The sequence below is a fragment of the Falco rusticolus genome, chromosome 4 (genome assembly GCF_015220075.1).
Source record: "Falco rusticolus isolate bFalRus1 chromosome 4, bFalRus1.pri, whole genome shotgun sequence".
Lineage (NCBI taxonomy): Eukaryota > Metazoa > Chordata > Aves > Falconiformes > Falconidae > Falco > Falco rusticolus.
In genome coordinates, this window is record NC_051190.1 from 25522118 (window position 1) to 25548981 (window position 26864).

Below are 26864 nucleotides of genomic sequence, written 5' to 3' on the forward strand. Positions count from 1 at the left end.
CGCAGGATGCGGCCCCGGCACAACGCAGCCCTGCACATGGCCTTTCCCAGTGCCCTTGTTGGAGCCAGCGCAGGGGATGCGAGTGCTGTCAGCACGGAGCAGCCGTGGCTTTGCTGCAGCATCTGAGCCCTCTGCACGGAGCGAAACGCTGGCAGGAGCAGCCATCCGGGAACTGGGCAGCTTCTGTTCCCCAGTGCCGCCACGCTGCTCCCAGCTCTCCAGTGGGAGTGTCAGCATGTCTGTCCCCATCGGTGCCAGTCAGCTCCTTCTGCTCCCAGGTCCTTGCCTCAAACTTTTCCTGCCTCCCCTAATCTGTGCCCTCTGTGCAGTGGCCATATCCACTCACACACATCAAAGCAACCCCAGCTTTCCTCCTAATTCTTAGCTTCAAAATACATTTTAAATCAGAGTTAATTAGAGGGATCAAAGGCCCTTTCTCTATATCCTCTTGAGCCCTCTTTTCCTAGCCCTGGCCAGGCCTGGCTGGCTGTGCACAGCAGCTATCACAAGATACAGATGCCAAGTTTCAGAGATGGAGAGCCAAAATGAAGCACTGTTCCCCTGCAAACTCCCTGTGCGGTTGCACTAATCACTCAGGAGACGGTGCTGAGTTTGTGGAATTGGCTGATGATGGGACCGTGGTGGTTGACTTTATCCCTTGGATGTTGCCTTTCTTTGAGTCATCTTAGTTCTGAGTCACCAGCAGCCGTTAATCCCTTAGAGATAACAGCCTCATCCAGTTCTTTCTATGCAGGTACTTTTGCCTCTGCGCTTACACTTCAAAAAAAGAGAATATATATGTGTGAGCAAAGGTCCTGGTGGGAGCACTCCAGGACACGCTGCGGGATTGCTCATCACGACAGCACTAGTGTCACCTTGTGGAGCCAGGGCTCTTGGCCACCTCTGCTCAGCAGGCTCAGGAGATTCTGCCCCTTCCTGGAACCGCTGTTTATGTAGGATTTACCCAGTGGATAAACCTTGCAGGACTGCACCATGCAGACCCACGAGCCTCCCCTACAATTGATACGCTGCCCTCGGTAAGGGCAAGCTGAAACCAAGCATCATTTGTCTCCTTCATTTTAAAACCTTCTGTGCATCCTTTAGCAAATTGTTCCCAGATTCATTTCACCTTTTGTTAAAATGTGTGCTTTATTTCCAGTTTAAATCTGTCTCAGTTAAACAACTTGTTATGCCATCCATTATCAAAACTTTCCACACACAGGTACCTGAAGACCACAATCAAGTGATCTTTACCCCCCCACCCCCCCCAAGATACATAGGTTCACCTCTTTAACCTTTCCCTCTGCAGCAGATTTTCAGACCCCGAGCAGCTCTCCCAGCTCCTGCCAGGATTCTGCAGTTTCTTAACACCTTGCTGGGAGCGCAGGCACCAGCACTTCCCACTGGATCTTACTGGCCTGACAGACACTGCAGGGATAACACCGTCTCCACAGATACTGCTTGGGGATTTCCCTCTTGATACCCAGGAGTCGCATTAACTGCAGCATCATACTGGGATCGCCTGCAGCCGGTACCTGCCCTGTGCCCTAGAGCCTTGCAGAGTCCCCCCTTTCCAGGACATGCCCCCCTTTGCCCAGCCCCTCTCTCCTGGCCTTGTGCCCTCTCCCCTCTGCCCCACCGCCTGCAGAGCCCAGCCTGTGAGGCAGCCCCTGCCTTGCACCCAGTGCAGGTGCAGGGGCACTGACCCCTGCAAAATTTCCCTCTTGGTTGTTTTTGTTTTTTTTTTTTTTTTTTTTTTAGTTTTGTTACCTGCAGTTAAACATGAAGCATCTGCTGATTCCAGAAGAAGCAGGTCTGGTTCCAGTCTCACCCGAGACCCAAACGCAGGAGAAAAGGCTGCATCCTCTGTTGCAATGGAGCACGCTTAATCTGATCCCAGCCCACCTGGGCTCCCCTCAGCACCTGCCCCTGGCAGTGGGCTCAGCACCCCAGCGATGCTTCTCTGCCAGTCCCCAGCCTTCACAATCAGCCTGAAGGGTGGGAAATCCTCCTGTGCTGGGGCTTCCCTGTACCAGGCTCCCCAGAGCTCAGGTGGGCTGTGTTGGCCTCACCCATTTCTCAGGGATGGCTTTCTCCTCCAGTGTCATTCTCTGTAATCCAGGGAGTGGAAGCCACATTTGTATGCAGAGCTTAAAAGCTACTGGGCAATTAAATTGAATTCTAATTACTGTATATCGCATATTAGCAATTTCTACCATGGTAATATTAATTGCTAACAAGACGATAAGACATATCAGGCAGTCATGATGGAGCATGTGTTTGCTTGCTTGGGAGAGGTGTGTGGAAGCAGAGTGTCTGGAGTGAGATGCAGAAATCATTGCAGACACGGATATCCAACAGCTGGAAAACATGTCTTGGCTTGGGAGCACTGGGGTTTGGCATAAGCCTTCAGCCTTCCCAGGGCTGCAGTTCAAAGCAGGCTGAAATTTCCAGTTCTCAGGCTTGACTTTATCAAGAAACAGGAACATTTGCAAGGTCACACTGTATGCAACTACGGGTCGGTTATGTGCATATGCAGGGGCCCTCCTCCCCTTCCCAGGGTGTCTGAGGGCATCTTGTGGTACCTATGGAACGTTCAGTCAAAGAAGCCAACGACCAGTTGGTTCTCAAGATGTAGCTTCCCAGTCCCTGTCCAGAGCTGCTCTCTCAAGCCCCCACAGAGGTGTTCTGCCAGGCTGGTATCACAATTACAACACCACTGGTGGCTGTGGGGATGGGCACGCTGGTGGCTGTGGGGATGGACACGCTGGTTGCTGTGGGGATGGACACTAGTGGCTGTTGGGGTGGACAAGGACATCTGCTTCAGCCAAGTGGTGGGGCTGATGTTCTGGTTTAGCAGGACCTGCTCCGAGATTGCCACAGACACTCTGGCAGGTGCCCGACTGCTAGAAAGTCCTCACCCTGTCACAGTCAACATATTAAACAACCTTACAACACGCAGGGAAAACCAAAGAGATCAAAGCTGAGGCAGCTGGAACAACCTCTTCTGGAGAGTTAATCAAGGACAGAATAAGCCCCAGCAGCTGTGAAATTAACCCAAACAGAAGTCTTGAAAGGGCCTGTGGGAACAGAGATCTGCTGGCTGTGCAAGGAAACCCTTCCCAAGGAGGCAGGCTTGGTGGCCGCTGCTAGCCCCTGGTGCCCTGGCAGTGGCCGGCCCAGGGCTGGGCTTGAGGCACTGTGGGGAGGCACGCTGGCCAACTGGCCAGCCGGCAGCACGGGCATGTCCCAACTGCCGAGCGGCAGCTGTGAGCAAATCCCCAGCATGTTCCTGTGCCAGGAGGGAGGAGCGGCTCTGGAGGCAGATGGAGAGGGCTGCTGTGCAGGGAGCTGCCAGCACACGCGTGGAGCTGGGGTGAAACTGGAGGGCAGAAGAAGGGCACGGGCTCCTGGAGCATCCCCTCCAGGATTTGCAACTCCACGTCACTCAGCGTGAACCCCTTCTGCCTCGGGCTGTGGGCAGCTGCCCAGAGGGGCTGCCTAGAGCAGGCTCTGTTCACCTGGAACAATAATGATTTAATATCGGTTTCCTTTCAATGAGGTAATTTTGTCCCAAGGGTTATTTATCTGTCTCTTGAAGAAAAAAAAAAAACAACCCCGTGTGAGTCAGACAGTCTGCACTACAAACCAGTGATAAATTACATTTGGACATATGCTAAATGACATTTACCAAGAAATTTATGCAGATTTCTCCTGTAATCCTTCTCCTCCATCAAAAGTAGTAATACTTTCTCTAATGCAAATGAACTGCTAGAGCCTCACCACATCAAACAGGAGCTGTGCTGAATTGCTAAGAATTCTAAATGATAATCTTCATTGTGCTTATGAATAATCATTTCCAATAGATGATTATTTAACAATGCCTTGGAAGAGCCTGACGGCTCATGCCTGAGCCTCCTTTGAGGTCCAGCTGTTCTGGCTACCCAGGTCCATCAGCTCTGACGAACCTTGCAATCAGATTTCAGGCTCATTTCCCTTCTTGCTTCATGCATTACTTGTGTAGCACAAGATTTAAGGGGCTCCACTAACAAGCCCAGGGAGGGAGCAGAGCAGCATGCTCCACACCGCTGCAGCAGATGTGCAGCGGCGCTGGGTCCCGGGCCGACCTCTCCTCCCCACCCAGCTGCGGCTGCAGCCCCCGCCACCAAACCCTGCCCTGGCGAACCCGGCCCAGCTCGCGGGGCTCCGTCAGGCTGCATCATGGGATCACGCAGTAATTAAGACTGGGAGGGTCCAACACCCGGCTCAGACCATAACTATGGCACGCATCCATGTCCATGACTAAAACTGCTTCTGAAGACCCTACAAAAACACAGCAGGTGCTGCTTCAGCTTCTAATTCAATTGTTTGCTCCTCAGTTGCTTTGCAAGAAAAAGGTCCCGCTCGCCAGTCCCTTCTCGGAGCTGCTTTTCTGGAGAGGGCAGGAGGAAGCAGGTGGAAAGGCTGAGGCACAGACAAGGTCTTGGAGGCTCGGTGACATCTTAGGCACCCAGGGCTGAGAACAATTACCCCGTAAAGCTAAAGGGTGCCTGCAGGTTGGACAGACCAGAGATCACAGTGAAGACCATGGGGTGCAGGTGGGTGGCACGCTGGAAGTGCAAAGCCCTTTGCCACTTCTTATCAGTGGGGTTTATATTTTTTAATCATTTTTAGAGATGATTACATTTTGAGCAGCAATGATCTAAGCTAATGAGCAGCCTGTCACTTCGTGGCTCGGCAGGAAAAGTCATATTGCCAGAGTTGTGGGTTTTTTTCCTTCAATCCAAAACACAGACATTATGGAAATAAATGATTTCTTTTCACAGTTGTTTAATATAATTTTCTCTATGCTGGGTTTTATGAGATACTGCAGCTCATTAAAATAACGATCAGACCTAGGAATAGGACACAGGCGATGAACAGCAGCTGCAGCAAGTCCCGTGTATGGCACGTAGGTTTTACAGAAAGCCTTTGGCTGCCTTGGTGCTCAGTGCCTCTGTTCCCAGAGCCTTCCTGCTGCTGGGAAGCAGGATGCTGGGCTGGGCACTAAGGCATCCCCTCCCTGCAGGCAGCAGCTCGGGGGCCAGGGGCACAGCCCCTGACCTGGAGCGAGATTTGTGCGGGACCAGCCGCCCATCCCACTGGCAGGGCTCATCAGCCCTGGGGATGACACCAGTCAGCGGGTGGCTTGGCTCTTGGAGAGTGAATCATGGAATCAGAATAAACTGCTGGTCTGTCATTCTGGTGGTGGAAGGAACCAGGACTCCCACATTTCTTTGGTCTCCTTCTTGTCTTCTTTCCCTGAGGAACTGTTCTTTGTGGGAGAGTTTGGGGAGCTATGGCAGCAATGTGCCCATTCCCTGGGACAAAGCTCTAACAGAACAACCAGAATAAAACTACATAAAATGTCCAGGCTGCAGCACAACACCTAAGGACACCTATCTCACGCAGTAAACATTAATTGTGGGCCATACAGAGACAGTTTGTTGTTTTTCCATGAAAGTTTTGGAGCCAGTATCTGCTGCCAACATGGCTCCAGGAGCACTGCTGGCAGGTGCTGCCCGCGGAGGGGCCGGGGTGCTGAGCCTGCACCCACGGCTGAGCTGGGCTGGACTCACCTGCTCGGGAAGCTCCTCCTGGGCCTCCCTGTGCAATCCCACTGCTCCCCTGGTGCTGGGCCAGTTCTCTGCAGCCTCTTGATCTCTGCCAGTTTTGTCTCAGCGTGTAAAGGCAAACTGCTCTAGTTGCAGAGGCTGTAACCACAATCAATACGGGCTTCCAGTGCGGCGGCTCATTGTGGCTTTGTACCTGAGCTGCTCAGCCAAAATCCCCCGGCGCCATGTCCTCGGAAGCTGTCGTGGCGTCCTGTGGGTGCTGGTGCTCCTGGATCATGCTGTGACCCCAGCCAGGAGTCCCGGGGCGGCAAGCGGGTGCGGGACAACGTTCAGCACTATCGCCCATCAGGATGGGTGCCACCTCTGTCAAACAGGTTTTCTCACTAGAGCCAGCACGACAGTAAGTCTTCCCCAATTTGCCTTTTTCATTGAAGAAACAGCCTAAATACACCCGTTCTAGGAAACCAATCTCATGCTTTAGGAGCAGGTAAGGTGAGGACATGATGGGATTTGCAAAAGGCACACTCCCCCTCCCACTGCAGGCAAAGCAAGACTCCCACCCGCTCTGCACGGCTCCCTGTCTGCTCACTGCCCCGATGTGCAGCCGCTTTGGTATCCCTATATTGCTGCATGTTGTAACTGTCCTGGCACCCAGGGTGTCTCAGTTAACCCAGGGCAAGGGACAGCTCCAGCGTCCCAGAAACTCCCTGTCTGCCCAGATCAAGGGTGGGGAACTGGGAGAAAAGCAGCGTTTCTCGCTCAGTGCAGCGCGGCTGCTGCAGAGGATGCTGAAGGGACCGGCTGGGTCACGGGCAGCGGTGCTCACTGCTCTCCAAGGGAAAAGCACAGTGGCTGCAGCCTTGCCGTAGGGTACTCCCTCCCTCTGCCCTCCTGAGCCTAAGAAAAACTGCCCAAAAAGCGCCTTTTTGAGCCCAGCATCACAGGCTGCAGATTTGACCGGCTGCTCAAAGTTTGCTCTCGTTTGTAGGAGAATCGGGATTTCTGCCTTCCTCGCTGTCTGAAAAGATCACGCGTTATAAAGCGCATTTCATTCCTCCTTTTAGGATGTTCAACCAGCACCAAGGGTGATCCTGTACTCCCCTGGCAGCCTGCCCTGAGGTCTGCAGCTTCGTTTGGGGCTCGGAGACGCCTGAAGACCTCACAATAGCAAGACAAATAGTTCCTGCATGGTTTCCATGAGCTGAGAGGTTAAAAGGCACTTGAACCCTGAGGTGAGAGCCTCTGGGATGCACTCTGAGAGTGATTTATAGCTTCTCCACCTGCCCAGAGTCAGCTTGCTTCCCTTCTTCTGCTTCTATTTATTCTTCTTGTTATCACTGTGAAATAAATATGAAGAGGATTTAAAATTCAGACTCTTGCCCCAGGTCTTCCTGCGGCAGGGCAAGCCACAAAGCATGGGTGGGCTTAGGGGCCTGTGTTTCTATGTCTTCCCAAATCAGGAGATATTTTCATATTACCTGCTCTGCAAGGTAAGTTCCTACCTGTTGTAACTGGAGGAAAAATAAGCTTGGAAATGTGCAAAAACACTCCAGGAGAGCTGGGGGGCTGGTGAAAGGGACAGGACAGCAGGTATTTGCATTTTCTCAAAGCAGCTTGCAAGCTTGGAGCCTCGGCTTCCATTCCCACTCCCACGGGGCAGGGCACGCTGCTGCGTGTGTGGGGGTGAATCCCCCAGGGCCGGGGCCAAGGCAGTGGTGGGGCGGAGGGGAGCGGGCGGTGGTGTCCGTCCCAGCCCTGCGGGCAGTGGGATGCATGGGCAGGGGGCTGCCAGCCCCCGCTGCTGCATTGCCATTCCCCTGCCAGCCACGAGCAAGGTGTCCTGGTAAAGCTGAGCTCCTCCAGAGCCAAGCCCCTCAGCTGCAGCATGCTGGGCTCTGGTATTAAATTTCCATCTTTCAGCCTTCTGCTGCTGCTCCGGGGGCATGGGGTCAGTGGGCAGGGCTGCGGTCACCCCCCTGCACCCTGAGCACCCCAGGGCACCAAGGAAAGCCAAGAGCAAAGCTCAACAGCAGCAAAAGCAGAATTAAAAAAAAAGCAACAACAAAGAAAGAAAAAAAAACCCAACCTGCGAAAAAAGCAAGATGAATTGCTGGCATGGGGGAGCAATGCTGCAGTGAATTTGCAGAGGAACAGAGCTTGTACAAATCAAAGCAGCCCTTGAAGCACTTTGAACTGGCCAAGTTCACATCCCTGGAGTTCAGCCAAGCCCTGCTCCCACAGGAGCTAGGACGAGCGCTGTACCTACCCACACCCACGCTCAAGATCTCCCACTGCAGATTTACTGCTGTTCATGCAAGAAACCATCCCCAGCAGTCCCAGAACTCCCAGAGCATCCGTGGGGTGGGTATCCCCTAGCCCCAAGCCCACTGCTCAGGGCCAAGCTGCTGGGACATGCGGGCCACTCCTGGGGGCAGCACCAGGGGTCTCTCACATCTGGAGGGGTGGTTGGAGACATCTCCAGACCCACAGAGGTGGAAGTGAACATCCAAGGGGCAATAGGGCTCAACCGGGGCACATCCTGACATCACACCAGTGACAGGTTATTTCTTCCTCATGGAGCATCCATAGAAGCCCAGGCTGCCTTGGCCGGGAGCTATCCTGGCCACACAGGTTGTGCCTGGGAGCAGCTCGACCCTGGGAGGAGATGCATCGACTGATGCTGTCCTGCATGCTCTGAGCAAGGGCTTTCATGGTACAAAGTTTGTGGGGCTGCTCCAGATGTGCTGGGACTTGGTTCCCCACCATGCCACCACCCCCCTCGGGTCCCTGGCACCACCCGGAGAGCCAAAGCCAGCATCTATCCAGTGACAACTTAACCAGTCAACTACTGTCTTCAAAAAGGAACATTTAAAAGATGCAGGCTATGAAATCTTGGCCTTTGTATAAACATTTTAATTACAAGTTTCTAGGACTTCTTTCCTAAGATAAGCACATTTTAATTGCAAATTGCTTCTGCTGTCTTTAACCACCCCCTAACACTGCAAGCAGCTGTTGTTTTTAATGTTTAATGAAATTGTCTTTGGGCTGGGTTGGGCTGTGGCAGCAGCCCCACTCTGCCGACATGGGGATGGGCTCCTTGGCACCCAGCGGGAAGCTGGGTCACACCAGAGTGCCCCGGGTGAGCCGTGGTGACAGTGTGGGACACAGGACAAAGAGCTGGGGAGTGACCCTGGCACAAGACACCTCTCTCTTAGAGTGCAGTGGCTGTGACATGTGCCCCTGCCAAAAGGGACAGGGCCATCTTGCAGCCAGCCGTACCCCACACATCGGGCTCGGGGATGCCTCTGCTCACAGAACCCACCAGCAGCATTTCTGCCCTCGCCTGGCCGAGCAGGAGCTCAGACGCCCTGTGCTCTGCCAGTGCTCAGAAGGGCTTTCCAAGCTGCTGTGTGTGTGGATGCGGGGATGGAGCACTGCCAGATCCCCGGGGCGCTGGCGGGGCTGGCTCCAGCCTCAACACCCACCCGGCTGCTGGGGGGCCCCGGGGCCTCAGCCATGGCCACCCGCAGCGGCAGGGCTGGGCTTGGCCGCCTCCCCGGTCACTTCCCACCGAGCGGCATCACGGTGGCAAGCGGCCGCGGGTGGAGGCACCGCATCCCCTGTGCCACTGCTGGCCCCAGAGCCACCAGGTGACGAGGAAATGCAATTAGCTTTCACGTGCCACCACTTGTAGGTCAGGTCTCTGCAGCGCGGGCTCAGCCTGCCAGATCCGGGCCTTAATCCTCGTGTCTGGCAGCCATCAGATTAGCACAGAAAATTGCTCCGGCAGCGACGAGGGCTGTGCTGCTTGGGAGGGGGAGCCACAAAGGCTGGGGGCTGTCAGGCACTGAATTTCATTTTTAAGCACTAAATCTCCCAGGGTTGAGCAGTGTGTGCAGGAGAGATGCCCCCAGCACGGGCAGGGTGCTCCTCCCTACCTGGGCCAGCACCAGAGCCATGGGTACTTGTCCCCATCACCGTCCCCTCCTGTCCTCTCCTGGCCAGAACAACAGCTGCTCATCCCTCCACTGAGGGCCCTCCAGCCATGCCCTTGGCCTGCACCCCCCTGGTACCCAGACCCTCTGACCCCAAGCCCTGGACACCCGAAGGGTGGGGGGGCGGCAGACACATGGGGCCACCACCACCATCTTCCCCCTGCAGCTCAGCCCACCTGCCCCGGGCAACTTCCCTGCTGCCTTCCACAGCCGCTTCACCTCAGCCATGGGCTTTGCACCCACCGGGGTGACACCAAACCTTGCTCCAGACCCCTGGGGCTGCGGGATGCTGCGGCAGGGACAGGAGCCTTCCAGCTGGAGTGGGGACGTTGAGGCTGTTCCTGTGATGAGGACAGGGACAACTCTGTGGTCAGAGCAACAGGTGGCAAAGGACAGGAGGAACATGTTGCCTTTGTAGTGCCACCCAGGCAGTGACAACCCTGACAGCAATATAAAGTAATTAGCTGGATGCATATTGCTGACAAGGGGCAGGAAATAGAGGCTAATTAAGACTGGGAAGCAAAAGGAAATCACCTACCTGCTTTGAGCTCCAGGCTGCACAAGAAAAAAAAAAGCCCCCTATTAAAAAAGAAAGAAGTAAAAAAAACCCCGAGCCTGCAGTTTTAAATATTTGCTATTTACTTGGAGGTTAGAGAACACTCGTTAGCCTTTTCAATTATTTTTTGCCGGTTTGCTGCTAGGTTAACTGGCTCAAAATTCTCTGTGAAGATATATGATGCATTTAAAGAGTCTCTGAAAAGCTCGTCTCCGCTCCCCGGGGCGCTGGGGAGAGCACGCTCCGCATTCATCCCAGCTGGTGATAGTGCTGCTCATTGTGCTGGCGGTTTCTCCCTGATTTTATAGGTTCAAATCACAACCCTTTACCTGCTGCCAATTTCTTGCTTTTCTGTTTGCCATGAGCCCGGGTGAGTTCAGCGGGCGCTCTCTGCTCAGCCGTGTCCCTGGTACCGACAGTGCTCGCAGCAGAGTGGGGGGCAAGAGGGCTTACCTGGGCTGGGGACACCCAAGGAGGTACAGCAAGCTCGATTCCACCTCAGGTGGAAGCAGGTCCTGTGTTTGCTTGATCTGACCTCCCCAGCTGCAGGCAATGCCCTGATGATCCCTCTCGCCCCGATGCCGCTGTGCTACCGGCTCCTTGGAGAGCCCCTCGTGGTGTGGGGGCGGTGCAGGCATGGGTGCGGGGCACCCGCGTGGTGACCTTAGGCTCCTGCCGTGCTTTGGCTGCTTGGACATCCCATCCACAGGCTGCTGGGAAACATGCCTGTCCCATGGACTCTGGCCATGCTGGCAGCTGTCGGCATGGCGTGGGGCAAACACAGCCCTGCTCCCTGCATCCCTGTGTCACCCAGGCAATGGACCACCCTGCAGCCCCCCAGAGCAGCACCCTCGGGCCACCCTGACTCCTTTTCCCAGCTGCTGCCTTGTCCCAGGAACAGCCTGTGAAGATGGAAACTGCCCATCAGCGACCGGTGTGCATCTGCCTGGCTGCCCTGGGGGGACAGCCCCCCCGGGGCCCAGACCTGCTGGGACAAGCATTTAGGGAGACAGTCGCTAATGAAACCCACATCTGCCCGGCTACCGCCCTTCTCCTCAGCTGGAGTCACAAGTTTTCCCCACACTGTCCCAGTGCTGCCTGCCCATCGCTGGGACTCTCCCAGGCTGTGGGATCGCTGCTTAGCTCCCATTCAGCTGCAGAATTTATATGTGAGTGTCGGGATCTCCTGCCAAGTTTCATTACTACATATGCTCTTTTTTAAGTCTGGTAATAAACCACAGTGGTCATAGTTTACATTGGTATGCAGGGGACATCCCCGGCACACAGAACTGGGCTCTTGGGGAGGCTCTTCTCAGCTGTTTTATCTGTTCCTCGGTGCTGTTAACAAGTTACTGCAGCTGGAGCCGGTGGGATTGCTCATCCCTGCAGGCTACCGACGCGTGCAGAGGGACGTGCAGTGTTTATACACGCAGCAGTGCAGCACTGGCTCCCCAGGCAGCCACCAAAGCACGGTGCTCCCTTCGCGAATGGGCATGGGTTCTCACCATCCCCCCACCCCCACCAGCCTTGGTGAGGAGTAGATGAGACTTTAAAATCTCATTGGAGTATTTACTATTGGTTTTAGTTGGTGAAAATGGATGAGCCTAAATACAGAGCTCCAGTAGCATGTATTGCAAACCTACCAACTATGCAGCGATTGCTAGTAGTCACTGGGACAGAGCCAGTGATTAAAGGATAATAAACACTTTCACATTTATAAACTATGCCCTTGATATGAAAGAGGAATATTTTTAGGTTGGAAGTTGGTGCTATGTGCTCTGGTGCAGGAAGGGCTCTGCTTCTCCAAAGGGAGCATCCTGCAGCGTTACCCCTTTGCCAGCGCACAGGAGGGGCTGGGAGCGCGGACCCTGCCCTGGCAGCTGCTCGACGAGGGGCTGGTGGCTTCTGCTGTGGGACTGGGCACTCGGGCTGCTGTCGCTGGACACCTGGGCATCGCTGGAGTCAGGCACCCCAAGCCCCAAGGCTTTTCCCTCCTACCTGCCAAGCATTAGAGCCTTGGAAGCACTGAACGAACACAAGGTGCCAGCTTCCATGGTCTGGAGAGCCACGCTCCCGCAGCGGGTCCCACGGGGATGTGGGGTTACTTGTCTGTGAGATGTCTGTGCAGCTTCTCCAGCGATGCCCTGGCTGAAGATGGCAGCTGGGCAGAGCTCAGGGCATGCATCTGCAAGGGGCCACCTCAGCACCGTGCCATGGGGGGGGCACAGGGTGACCCTCTCGATGCCAGCCCCAGACACCCTGCTGCAAGAGGATGCCGATTGCCCTCGGGTGCATCTGCTGCATTGCTCACAGTACACCAAGCATGTGCTGCACCTTCCCAAGACACGGCGTGCAGCCTGTTCATGCACCGGCCAGGGAGATTTCGCCTGCCCGAGCCCCCAGCAGGACACAAGGTTCAGCCCCAGCATGGTGCTCTCTGCCCGGGGTGCCTGGCCGGCCCTGGCCGTGCTCGGGCTGCACAGGTCCTTACGGCTTGTCTTGCTTTAAACCCAACCTGCACAGCCACGCTGTGCTGGGATCTCATGTAGGAAAGCAACTGAGCGCTCCCAACTGCTCTGCCTTTTCTTCCTTTGCTTTTTTATCCTCCCCTCCCCTTTCTCTCTTCAAATCTTCCTTTGAAACCAAAACTTCCTGTAGTTTGAAATGGACAATCAGGCCGCTCCGGCAGCTGCAGCCCGAGAGCTTCAGCTCTTGGCAGGAGGATCAGAACTACAAAACTATTTCTTTGAGGCAAATTATGCATTCATCTAGCTCATTTGAAACAAAATATGATTTGCAATTTAACTTTCCATAATGAGCTCCTGCTATTATACCGTTTCCATAATGGCTGGTTTCATTGGAACAGATTGTTGGTGCACATGGTTTACAAAACATTTTCAATGCAAGCCCCATTTTTTCTTATTTTAAATAGCAACAGCTGCTCAGCATGATAATTATTGTATTTCATCAAAATAAACTTACCAAGTTGCTTCTTAATGCTACTCATTGCAGTTTTCCAATGGACCTACAGGTTATGAAAGAAACTGAAACTTTAGTTCTGCAAAGAGAGCGCAGCACCACAGACATGAACCTGGTGTCTGAAAGGGCCAGGGCAGGCAGGGGCTCAGTGCCCCCTGGGGAACGGTAGGGTCCTGCTCCACTGCCCTCCCCGACAAACCTTTGGGGGTCCCCTTGTCCTGTTCCCCCAGGCCAGCAGCGCCTGCCCCTGCAGCAGCGCCTGTGGTCTCCAGACACAAGATCTGCTGCCCTTGCCAGGGTTTCCTAGCACCAGTGACATTGCCACGCTGGCCTTGCCTCCCCCCGCCGTGCTTGGCACCACATCCCAGCCTACCGCTGACTGTGCCTGATGTGTCTCACTGAGCAGCAGCCACTGCCACCCCTCCCCGCAGCAGCCAACTGTGCAGCACAGGCACCTGCCATTGCATGGGACGGCACCTTGTCATCTCCCGCTGTGGCTGTGGCACAGGGCTGCTTGTCCCCTTGACAAGAAACAACTCATCCCAGTCCCTGTGTGCCCACTGAGGCTGCTGAGGGCCATGTCCGCTGCTGCCAGGTTGCGTGGGTGCCCATGGCGAGCTGGTCCTGCCCGTGCTTCTCCCAGCCCCCCGTGTCCCCGCTCCTGGCCCCTGCCTCCTGCTGTCACTGCCCCAGTGGCAGAACTCAAGGTCCCTTTTGTCTTCTGCTTCCAAACAGCTTCTCGGTTCCCAGGAGAACTGCACACACCCCTTCCCAAGTTGCCATCACAGATCTGGAAACCCATTACTTAGCTCCTGGTTGCTGGAGCGAACGGGGTGATGGTGAAGCCCACTGCCCAGGAGGGTGCCATGCTGCAGGGGCAGCCCCCAGCCCTGCCCGCCCGCCGGGACCTGCTTTGCTGGAGGGAACAGGCAGAAAGCAGTGGCACCATCTGCTGCACACTGAACACGGCGCGCTGCCCAGGCGGAAAGGCCAAGCCAGGACAGAGCCACGCGTGCGTGTCCCAGACACCAGCAAGCACTGCCGAGGGCACAGCCCTCACCAGACAGCTCTGGCCACCGTGGCTGGGAGAGGCACATACCCGGGGACACGGTGCGCACAGCATGCACTGCTGCGGCGCTCTGGCAGATCCAACCTGGATAATCCCCGGCTCTTCCCGGAGACGTTACACCCCCAGGGTGGTTTTGTACTGCAGCAGACAGGGATGGATATGTTTGCCACCCTAGCAGGGCAGTCCCCGGGTGAGGGGACACACTGGGTGGCGGCGGCCGTTGCGGTGGAGTCCAGCTCTCCCACTGACGGCACTGCCCACATCCCTGATGGTGCAGGATGCAGTCAGTGCTGTGACAGCGGTGTGAATGCTAATGAGCCTGGAAGGAATAAGAGTAACTAAGGAAACCAAAGAGGATGGGAAGAAAGTTGCTCAATAAGAGCTAAACCCCACTGCAGTGGGTACAAAGAGAGCAGAACGGTGCAGCCAGTTGGCCTGAGGGAGGAGGCTCATGCGAGCGAGGACACAGTCTTCCACTCACTTCAGTTAATGGTAAATTTGATCCTCTCTTCATTTAGACACAAACCCTGCAAATCAGATCATCTGTACTATATATTAAAGCAAATTCCTGTCCTTCCTTGCACCTGCGGCTCAGTCGGTGGCTGCCCCAGGCCGATACCCCTGGACGTGCCGAGCTTGCTGCTGGGAGGCTGCTGAACTGACAGAGACCATCCAAAAAATTGTAATGACAAACCTCAGAAAGACAGAAAGGGAGGACAGTTTGTGCAATCTCAGCACTATTTGTTATCAGCCTTGTCCTGCACTGGGCAGGGTGATAGCAAGCCTGGAATAATTTATATCCTTGGCAGGTTCCTTTTGACCAGTGATAGAAAACAGCTTATCAAGAAAAAGGGAAGACTCTGCTTGACTCAAAAAAAAAAAATCTCAGCTGGCATCGGTGCAAGGTAGCACCTAGAAACGCTCCAGTAAATCTGCTCCCTCTGGTGCTGTCTGGGGACCTGTCACCAGAGGCATCAACACTGGTAACTCTGTCACTGCTTCGCAGCACCACCTGCGCTGGGCTCCTTGGCCGGGCGAGGTGGGGTTTGGCAGGTCCTCGTCCATGTGTTCATAGACAGACCGTTTGTCCCCCCTGGGTGCGCACACCCACACTCAGGGGACCCCAGGGGGTCCCTGCAGCAGCGCTGGCACCCATGGGCTGCCCAGCAGTGTGCAATAGCCACAGGGCTGCTGCTTTATGTTGGGCTGTTTCCTGAAAGATTTGCCCCCCCGGAAGCCCCCAAGACCACGAGCAACCAGCGCAGAGCGTGGCGAGAGCCCTGTCGCGAGCCCTTGGCCCCATGCTAGGCTTGCAGGTCTACAGCAAACATCAGGTGCCCTCCGCAAGCAGAGGCTGCCAGCTCCCAGGCAATCAGAACCAGCAATCGTTAATGCTTAATTGCACTTACCTGCACCGCTGTTTCCTACAGCGTTCCTGGGGTACCCATCAGGAAGCACCATGGGGGGTTCCCCTGGCTCGGGGGCAGCTCCAACGATGCAGGCACACAGCCCCCATTGCCCACCCTCCCAAAACACCTCCAGCTCCTAATGCCCTTCTCTAACACCGCCTCAGGTGGGTCAAGGAGGCTTTTCTCCTCTAGTGACTGGAGGGAGGTTAAGGAGAGAGGAACAAGAGTCTATTAGTAAAGAGACTTTACTGTGCAAGCAGGTGAAAGTCTTATTTGTTGAAAATATTCAGGGGAACTTTAAAGAACTGGGTTTAGTGGCCGCAGTCAGCCAGAGATTTACGGGTGTGCAGGCACTCACGGTGGATGATAATGATGCCGGAGAAACTATTTCAGTCCCCAAATGAAAGGCTGCCCTTTAAAGCATCTCAGCATTTGGATTTAGATGACATATAGTAATGGCACCACAGAAGCTATTACTGTCCATCAAGTAAATAATAAACACGCGATATAAATTGCTTGGACTTACCTAGGCTTTCATAAGCTATTGCAAACAGTAAAAAAAAAACCCCAACAAATCAAAGCAAGAAGGGGCAAAGGACAATATCGAGAAATGAACAGCCAAAGCAGCAGCTGCTCTGCAGGAACACGGGCTGAGAGATCTTCCCTTGCAGCAAACCGTGGCAAAGCCTGTACGTTTATCCTGATGTACATTTGGACCTGGGAAAAAAGGATGAAGCAAAAAGCTATCTGCTGCAGACACGACCCAGCTGGCATCTCCCTTCCACGGCTCCGTGTGAGTGCCAGCTTCTGCAGGCTGGCAGCAGGTTTGCCACCGGGTTCCTATTACAGCACCAATACAGCAAGGAAGAACCTCCCTTGAGAGGTGAACAGGAATGAAAACCCACAATGACCAGCAAGTGATGACTTGGAAAACCATCTCCAGTTCCCCTCACAATAGCTAGGTCCCTCTGCACCCAGCACGCTTCGAGGCTGCACCCAGCACCCAGCTGTGCATGCATCCCGTTTTAGCCACGACCCGCTGTTATGTCCAACATTGAAACAACAGGTGCTGACCTCAGCGGAAACCCTTGCTGTAGTACCACAACTGGACAGACCAGCTTTGTTCTTCCTGTCCAGCGGAATCGTTCCAAGGGCAATGACTGAATTACCCAAAATCTTTTGCTCCGACCAGATGAGCCTACAAGCTGATGCTTATTTTGCATGATTTACAGTGATCTGCATAAAGGCATTGTAGGATAAATATAGATCACTGCAGCACCCTTAAATCAGGCTGCTCAGAAGCAAGTGTAGGATGGGGTTTGTTTGTGTGATGTGGGTCCGCTGGGAGGTGGAGACGGGGGAGTGGGTGCACCTGCACATGATACCCAGCCCCTCCATCACCACGCCAGGCTGTCCTGCCTGCGATGGGGGTGGATACAGGCATTGGCACACGGATCCGTGCCCCAGCTTGCCCTCGCTGGTGGGTCAGTGTGGGATGGCGTGGCTGGTGTTGGGAATGGTGCTGGGTAAGGTGCTGGCAGCCATACGATGATGATGGGCTATCATACTGTTTATCAAGGTCTAGTGGAAAGAAAACAAGGTAATGGGGCATTTGCTGATTCAATTCGTTGAATTTGAACAAATCTTCTTAATCTTCCTCCCTGAAGGATTGGAAAGGTCAGGAAATAGGCAGAATGTGCACTTTCAGGTATTGAAATTAAACTTGTTAAGAAATCCATATTGATTTGCACTTTTCTGAAAAATATTGAAGCCTCCAGATTTAGCCTGGGTATTGATTTTCTCTTCCAGGGGAAAGACATCGGCACGAAGGAAAGATATTACACGTGGCAGTAAACACCTTCAATCACCAGCTGCCCACTCTCCCTTCATAAACAAATGGCCCCGCTTTGCCCAGGGAGGCTGCAGACCGATCCAGCACTGCGACACGGGCGTGCTCAGCTAGTTCTGCAGCTGCAGCCACCCGGGGGGCACGGAGCTGCCAGCCCCCCGCTGACGGTGCCCCCATCACCACTCCCTCCCCTCTCCCCAAGCCGGCGCTGACACTGCCCGGCTCAGGCACGTGCTGTTGTGGAATGATGTGACAATGAGCACGGGGTCCTGTTCGTGCATCGCCTGGTCACTTGGTTCCCTCCGTGCGTGGGACTTGTGTCCTCTGTAGCTTCCTGAGGATAGGACGTGGAGAGGGAGGTGCTGAGCTCTCCTCCCTGGGATCCAGGGACAGGACATCTGGGAATGGTTCAGAGCTGTGCTGGGGAGGTTTAGACTGGACATGAAGAAGCATTTTTTTACCAAGAGGGTGGTCAGACCTTGGAAGAGGCTTCCTAGAGAGAAAGTCGATGCCCCAAGCCTATCCGAGTCTAAGAGGCATTTGGACAACGCCCTCAATGCCATGCCTTAGCTTTTGGGCAGCCCTGAAACGGTTGAGCAGTTGGACTACGTGGTCGTCGTAGGTCCCTTCCAACTGAACTACTTTGTTCTAACAGTTCTGTTCAGGAGCTCCTCAGGTGACGGCTGTACAGCTAGCCCAACACCAAAAAAACCCCACCCATGCAGCAGCACGAGGGGTCTTATCCCCACTCACATGCGCAGCTCCAGAGGTGCTTTACGCCACCAGCAGGACTGAGAGGAGTCATGGAGGTTGGAACCAAGAGCCAAAGGCACTAGCAGGAGCAGTGGCTGGGGTTACGCTGCCTCAGAAACGAACAGTGTCAGGTCATGAATTTAGCCTCAAGTCAGAGCAAAGAGTTTGCTGTGTGACACCAGCACCCGGCATGAAGCAGAGGAAGGTGCCAGCCAGCACATGTCCTGGGGCACCTCCTGCTCCTCTGCAATTACTCAAAGGGATAACTTGGTTAACATCAGAAAATTAATTCTCTCTTTGAATCGAAGCAAAATCTTTTCACATCCCACCCCATCCCCTGTCTCTCTGGCTCTCATGAAAAACAGTGGCATGACAAACTGCCCTGACTGGCTTTAAGGACACCTGAAGGCTCCGAGCGCCCTGCGTGTGCCCAGGCTGCGGCACCGCAGGATCCTGGCGCAGGCAAATGGTTGCTCCAATTCTCTGCTGCAGTGGTAATAACCATACAGTGATGGCCGTACTGGTAGTGATAACAACACTTCCAGTTACATGATCAATGCCTGCCATGCTGCAGGAGCTGGTCAGGCACCTTCCTGGGCACTACGAGTCCCCAGCGCCAGAAGCCAGCCCTGTGCCGGGACAGCCGCCCCTCCTGCCAAGAGGGGCTCCAACCACGCCGGGCACCATGCTGCTCCGGGGCAAAGCCACCACCCGGAAAGGGGCCTCCTGCACGGCTTTGCTGCTGCTGTCGTGGGGTTTGGTTTTAATTAAGAGATGTACCCGGTTCATGCACTTTGTTTTGCCTGATAGAGGCAAAAAGGGTTCCTTACCTGCAACAGCCAGGGACCCAGCCAGAGCCTGCTTTCTGGAGACTGAATTCTAAAAAAAACCCAAGCCATCTTTCCTTTAAGCCACAAAGCATGTGTGTGTGTGTAAATACTAGAGGCTGGTGATGCCCCTGCAGCCGGGCAGGGCTGTCACACCACCACAGCGGCCATGCTCCGGGCGGGGGCTGCCCAGCACAGTCAGAGCAGCCACAGCAAGGCTACTGCCTGCGGCACCATAACTGCTCCCAGGGTCACCACTGCTGCGGCCAGCGCTGCCACCACGGGGGGACGGTAAACGAAGGTCTCGGTGTGGCTTTCATGATCAGAGTCTCTAATGAACTGCTTAAAAGTGCTGCCCCGCTCGCATCGATCCCGGCAGCCAGCCCAACAGTTTCCCCACCGAGCATCCGCCCCTCCATCCCCCTGTCCGAGCATCCATCCCTCCGTCCCCCTGTCCGGCTGGCACCATCAGCCCCAGGCCAGGCTCCCACTGCTCCCCTCCCGCGGGGCTGGGGGCACACAAATCTCCCGGCAAGACTGCCAGAGCAGTCATCCATAGGGATTTAATTCCAGATCTTTGCCAAGGACAGGCAGAGCTCTGGTGTGCATTAATACATTAAGTAAGCAAACCCTGTGTCTGCTCAAGGCTGATTTTTGCAGGGTGAGCCCCGGGAGGGAGCTGGGCAGGAGCCCTGGCGAGACCGACTGCCACGCGCCAGGTAAGTTAAAATGCAGCTTATTCCATATTTTACACTGCCAGTCCTTTCACTACTTTGTTTTAAAATATTTCCCTAAGATCAGAGTGTTACACTTCCTTGACTGTTTCTAATACAGCAACGATGGCAATTAAGAGGTCTAATTAGCATCTGAATCGCTCTCACACAACCCCCTTTTACAATAGCAGCAAATAAACGGTAATGGAGATGAGGAACCTGCACAAGGTCTGCAGGCAAGACCTGCCAGAGGGGCCGATGGCCCTCGCTGGCTGTCCAAGGGGCTCCGGGGGAGATTTCCCTCCCACAGCGACCTGCCCGGTATTCCCGGGAAGGATCAGGACATGCCCTGCGACCAGCCATGCTCTGGTTTTGGACGGGAGACCCAGGGAGGTCACTCAAAGAAACCCACATCAGGCGCCAGATGTTGCTCTGCAGAGAGTGGGAGTAAACAAGGGCTCCGGCCCCAAATTACCTGCAGCTCCTAATGACCCCCAGGCACTCCATGGAATCCGTCCCTTTTGTCAGAAGTTAAGTAAGATTTCAGTGAAGCGACACCTCAAATTGTAAGACTGACGGCTTCAAACCCACCTCCGTCCAGCCCAGCTCTGCTCCAGCGAGAGAAGGCAGCTCGGCACTTGGGGGGGGGGGAACGGGCACGTGCTGACACCCCGCAGGCAAACACCCGGGGCAGGCACTCCCCTGGGGGTCTTTGCTCCCAACCTGGCATTCCCCTGGGAGAGGGGTCTCGCTGCCGCTGCCCCCTGCGAGGGGTTGTCACCCCACTGCAGCATCTTTTGGGGGAAATGGTTTTTGGAGCTGCTCTCCTTGCAGCGCCCACCACTTCGGCGCCCAGCTCCAGGGGGTGGCACACGCTCCCCCAGCTCACAGCAGCCTCTGCACCCGCATCTCAGCGGCCACCCCGCTATGCAAACCAGGGCAGCACCACATGGAGCAGGGGAGCAGGATGGGGGCTGTGGGGCTCCCTCAGACCCCCTGCAGTCAGGGGGCACCGACCCGGGGCACCCCAAGCAGCCCTGGGATGCCCATGGGATGCAGCGCGCAGTTTTCCAGCTGCCCGCAGCAGGGTCAGCGCAACCGGTTCAGCCAAGTAACTTGCTTGCCAAACTGGACAATTTTATTGTTATTTTTCTTACCGATCTCCCAGCCGTTATAGAATCATACACCATCCGCACGCAGCCTGCGGCCGGCGGCCCAGACATCAACCCAGCTCCTCCTTCAGTACCACCAGGTCAAGCGTTGCCTCCTTGGTTGTGCCCAGACAGTTATTTGTGACTGCGTGTGTATTAATTTTAGGGAATTAATTCATTATCTTGCAACATTAGAGGTTAATTAAATGCTGGCTAATTGCTACCAGTCATTGGAGGAATTCTGCTCCTGAGTCCTTTCATGGCCTGAATGCACCAAAGGAAGAAAAAAGGAAAGAAAGAAGGAAAGAAAGAAGCCCTTTCAAGACCACAGAAAGTTGCAAAAGGATGTTTCTTCCAACCCGACATGACAAAATTGAATTCCAAGCTATTTAATGCATGCACGAAACGCCATAGAGAAACCCAGCCCGAGCACTCCATCCACCACGACAGAGAAAGGGGTTTCGTAACACGAGTACTCGCTACGGCACCGACCCAGTGCTTCAAACTCCAGACTTCCAGGCAATTTCGCTTAAATGTAACTACCAGATTAAGGATTCTCACAGACAGGGCTATCGCCAGCATTTCCATGGGACATACAGCTAAGGTAACACTGCGATTATGATCAACATTAATGATGGAGACCTCGGGAAGCCACTGTCCCGGGTGGTGTTGGAAGCCCCGCTCAGTCCGCAGGGGCGCCACGGCCAGGGTCTCGGTGCAGCCCCCGGCCCCTCCCCACCGGGGAGGGAGGGAGGGACGTGAAGGTCCCGGTCCCACCGTGGGCACAGTGGCCTGGCCTGGCCAGTGGCATTTCAGGAGTGAAAAACCAGCCCTGTGGGTAGGGGCACGGGGAGCCATCTGTGTTTGTCCTTAAAAACGGGATTTCACGGGTTACACCGTCACGAGGATGATGCCATGCAGCCTGACAGAACGCCCCTGCCTGCCTCAGACTGGCGTGGTTCGTCTGTTGGCCGGGTTGTTGTGCAAAGACTCCTTGAACTCTTTGGGGATGGAGTTATGGACCTGTAAAAAACCGTGGTCCCGCTCCGAGTTGAGCAGTGTCCCCATGGTGACCTTGGAGGGATCCCTGGAGAGGGTGAACATGGAGATGTCGGTGGAGGGGATGGCGCTGAACCCCTTGCTGACGGGCGACATGTCCCGGGACCGGGGCTCGGTGGAGCGGGAGCTCGACCGCCGGCGGAAGCGGTACCTGTAGGGGGGTAAGCGGGTGAAGGCCGACTTCTTCAGCAGCTCCGAGTGGGACTTGGCACGGATCTGGCGGTGCTTCTCGATGTACATGTGCACGGCGATCACCCCCACCATCTCGGCGATGATGAAGGACAGGGCTCCGAAGTAGAAGGACCAGCCGTAGGAGTAGCTCTTCTTGGAATCGCTCTGCCCTGGGTCCCCTGCGTTGGCCGAGATGTAGACTATAATCCCGATGATGTTGCTGAGACCTTCAGGGGAGGATGAGAGGGAGAGACGCTTGCTTGAGTGGTAGGAGAGAGACAGGGGGACAGCAGCACCCCAGTCCCCTCCCAGCAGGAGGGAAGGAGCTCAGCCCTTCTACCCACCATGACCTGCGTCATGCATGGTCCCCATGCAGGGGACCATGGCTACATCCTCATCTCCATTGGGCACCAACCCCTCTGCCAGCACACCGGGGCCAAACCCCCTCACTGACCTTTGCTGCCATCCCCAGGATACATATATATCCACATACACCCGGCATCCCTGTATATTCAAGTAGACTGGAGGGGCAGGAGGAACAACCACTATTTTGTTTAGAAAAGGGACATTTTAAAAGCTGGTTTTGCTTGGCAGAGCTGTTCGCCGAGCAACGGACCGGTGCCGGGCACTGGTGCTGTGGCCAGAGCAGAGCCAACCCGTGGGGCATCGAGGGGATCGCTCCAGTGCAGACCCCGGCTTGCCATGGCCCTGGGAGCACAGGGAAGCCAGAATGGCTCCATCTCTCTTGGTTTCTGATGGAGCCTGGAGGCTTTATTTGGGATCTGGGCAGTTTTTGCACTGCCAGCAGTGTCGTGGGGCTGTGCTGCAAGGCTGGGGAGCGGCTGATGTATTCCTGGATTTACTTAATGAATCGATTATGTTCTTTCTGTTGTTTTCTCATCTGCATCAGCAGCTCCTGCCAGCCAAAGGAGGGAGAGTAATTTGTCTCTTTGTGGGGAGAAGAAAAACACAAAATAGAGCAGTTTCTTGAGACAAAGACATTGTCATACGATAATCAGTGGAAGCGCTGGGGAACAGTGCACAGAGAAATGAGTAATCCAGAAGGAACAGCCTTTCAGGAGAGAACAATTTCCCTTGCAGAACTGTGGCAGCCCCTCTGCCAGCACCACAGCTGCCCTCACCTGGCCCTGTGACCCGCTGCTTGGCAGTGGGGGAGGGCAGAGCCCCCCAGAACCTGCCCCAGGGACGGCTGCACTCCGTGGGCCCCTCCTGGGCTGCAGCACCCGCAGAGAGGGTGCTTGGGGCAGAGCAGGATGGATGCCTGAAGTGCTGTGTAGCACAGTGACCGCTTGCCAGAAACGTCTGCTGGTTTTTCCCTGTGATGAGGATTTTTCCACTGGGTTAGGACAGCTCAGAAACCCCAGAATCCCTGTGCTGACAGCTGGGGAGGACCCACAACCCGTCTCCAGCAACCCTGTGTCCCCCCAGCCTCCAGCACTCCGGGAGAGCTGCCCCGCTCCCAGCCCCGCTGGGCAGCCCCTACCTGCAGAGACGAAGAAGATGCCGGCGCTGAGGATGACGTTGTGTTTGCTCTTGTAGAACTCGCTGGCTGCCACGCACAGGCCCCCGAAGAACAGCAGACCCACGCTGAGGATGGGGAAGATGCTGGATGCTCTCACCGCACCTGCAGGACAGGGAGAAAGGCACGGTCAGTCCCCAGCACCGCTCTGGCAGCGGGGCTGCCAGCACCTCCTCGCCCCAATGCCAATGCTCGGAAAGGATTGTTGCAATGCTATGCTTGGTTGCTGCCACGAGGGATGGGGGAGACCCAGCACCGGTCCCCACTATGGATCCCCTGCTTGTCCCTAAGCTTGCTCTGGAGCCCAGCATCAGCCCTGCAAACCCTGTGGTTCAGGTCTTCCCGTCAAAAAAACAGCTTAAACCCCAAATTTATTTTTTTTCTTCTAGGTTATTTCAAGGAATTATTTCTTCCAGTCTTGTCACACAGTCAGCACTAGCAATTTACCTTCCCATCACCAAACACACCACCCACGGGTTTTGGCTACAGATGTGACTCTGGAGCCTGGGATTGCAGAACCCCCCAGATCTCACTGGGCTGGCGAGGAACAGCACTGCCAACCATGAGGATCAGGATCCTGTCCCTTGGGCTCCCAGACTACTGTGGCTGCTTTGCAAGACAAGAATTCACAAGCAAACACACCCCAAGCTCAATGAAAAGTTGTTTCCTGCTGTAGGGGAGGCACATTATCAAAATGCACACAATGCCCACGAGCCAGAGCCCACCATGTGTGACGCCGTGGCCCCAGTGCTGGGCTCCATCCCCAGCGGGATTAGCTTGGGCAGTGCCCGTCTCTGCATGCTCAGGTGTCACCAGCCGAGCCCTACACCCAGAAGGGTCTTTCTACATGGCCTTTCAGAAGTTCAGCTTCCAAAATGACAGTGAAGTGTAATTAATGCAGCAAATCACTACCTGCTGCACCCAAAATACACTGTGCCTTGGTTTGGGCTCTCACCCTCTCTCTTAGGGCCTTTATAAAAAGCACAGAAATACAGAGAAGCCCCATTAAAATGCCATTCTGGGGACTTTAAAAAAGTCTTTTCATTTTAAATGTGGGAGGGGGTGGGAGAAGAACTTAAAACGCTAATCTACTAAAATTGCAAACCAATTCCATTAAACACGTTCCCCTCTTAGACGGGTGAGCAGAGCTGACGGCTCCCTGCAGAGTTAGGAAACGGGAGTTCAGAGCAAGAAGGAGCAGCAGCTGCGTCAGGCAGGGGCTGCTGCCCGGTGCTGGGGTCGGGGCTGAGCATGAGGCGATGGGTGCTGGGGGTCACTTTGCCCCCGGGGACTCCCCCCAGCCCCAGCAGCTCAGGGATTGCCCAGAGATGCCAACACCTCCGAGGCTGCCATGTGCCCCTGCCACCTCATGTTCTTACTTGCTCAGAAATTTAGCTGTTCAAATGAACCCTTTGCCGTGCACGCTTTGCAGTCTGTCACACATGCGTGTGTTTGCTGACGTGTGGGGCAGCGCACATCCATGCTGCTTTGCATGGCAGGGTGCACATCATTTGTGTCCAGCCTCTGACGACCTGCACCTCGGTGCCGCAGCGCTCGCTCGTGGATGGGGGTAAAAACCTCACGGGTTCTGCCCCGAGGCCCTGCTGGCCCCCACCACAGGAGACCATGCTCTTCCCAGGAGAGCCGCCAGCCCTATTTTCACTCTGTCTCCCTGCACTTGGCTGCTGCTGGCAGAGCGCGCAACAGATGCTCATTGTGCTCTCCCGGTGAGTGACAGCAAATCCAGCCTGGCTGCGGAGACTTGGGGAACAGGGAGACCAGCAGAAGCACAGCATCCCTGTGCTGCTGCACCACGGACCTGTGGGGTCCCAGTCCCCGGCAGCTCTTGCACCCTGACAAACTCAGGCTGTGCAGCAGCTGCTGGGACCAGCTGCGGGGACAGCAAGTGCCAGACAAATGTGCCATTAACACTGCTACTGCGGCGTGACGTGGCCACGCTCGGGTAACCCGGAGGGTCAGTGCTGCTGAGTGGGGAGCTGGGGGCTGTGACCCAACAGCCTCCTGCCAGCAGGTGTGGGGGACTTGCTGGGTGCAGCTCTGGGAGATGGGGAGGTGGGTGCCAGCGCAGGGCAAGGGAGTCCCCAGGATGCGGGCACAGCTCCACCGCACCATGGGAAAGGAGACTCACGGAGGAGATACTCGGCCGTGTCTTGCTCGTAATCTGCATCCTCAGGGAAGTGGTCGATTTTCTTGCACACTCCTCGGAACGTTCCTGGGGAGACACAAGCCAGGAAACCTTGAGACCTCTGCAGAAGGAAGAAACCTCCACGCTGGCAGGAGCGCTGCTGGATGTGCTGCACGGGGCCGGCGCGGCAGCCACCCAGGAGCCACGTGGGCAGCGCTCAGCTTGGGGCTGCCAGCGACCCAAATGCTGCCCTTGCTCCCCGGGGACAGTTTAGTCCCTGGCTGCTTCTGCACCCTCCAAGCACTGCTGGCGGCCTCTGGTGAGGCTGCACATTTCTCTCTCTACCTAAGCCCTGTCATTAACACCACTGCTGAGCTGGGGGGAGATGCCCAAGCTGCCCTGCTCCCCCCAGAACCCCACGGCAGCCATGGGCAGAGCCTCTCCACGGCGCAGCTCCCACCCCACTCTGCATCCACACGGTGCTGCCAGGACCTGCCGGCAGCTCAGCGCTGCTCAGCACCACATCGCCTCTGCACGGCTGTGGCTGAGCCTCCCCCTTGGGTGCACCCGTGGGCACAGCAAGGCTCGCCTGGCCCCTGCTCTCTCCAGCGAAGGGGAGGAGAAGCAGGGCAGGGGCTCAGGAGCGCCCAGCACCCACCCACCCAGGCAAACCCGGGTCATCAGTTTTGACAGAGAATCGATGCAGCTGTAAATAAACCTCCCGGCCTTCAGGTCCCAGCAACACCTTATTCGGATGCACCAGGGAAAACGCTCCGCGACTGCAGCCCAGGGCTTGTGCTGGGACATCAGGTCATCCACATCATGTTCCTGCTGCGGGGGATGACAGTGGTACTGGGCTCAGTGGTGGCTTCAGCAGAGCCCCCACCCCGGGTCTGCACAGCACTGAGACACCAGCCCAGTCCCCCCAGTTCAGCTTCCCTGCCCCAGCCCCTCAGCTGTGCAGAAGAGCACTGATTCACTGCTGACCTACAAACGCAGGGCACAGGCTGCCGCACAGAGAAGGATCCTCAG

At 55.5% G+C, this 26864-nt stretch overlaps 1 protein-coding gene across 1 annotated transcript in view; it reads right to left on the reverse strand.

Annotated features, from left to right (window-relative positions):
• Positions 1–20881: 20881 nt before the first annotated feature.
• Positions 20882–26864, reverse strand: part of CACNG3 (calcium voltage-gated channel auxiliary subunit gamma 3) — a 32796-nt gene continuing 26813 nt past the window's right edge. The window contains exons 2-4 of the mRNA XM_037385324.1: positions 25836–25919; positions 23651–23791; positions 20882–22373 (exon numbers count right to left, since the gene is read on the reverse strand). Coding sequence (XP_037241221.1) covers positions 21862–22373; positions 23651–23791; positions 25836–25919 — 737 coding nt within the window. The 3' untranslated portion in view covers positions 20882–21861. The remainder of the gene's footprint in view (positions 22374–23650; positions 23792–25835; positions 25920–26864) is intronic.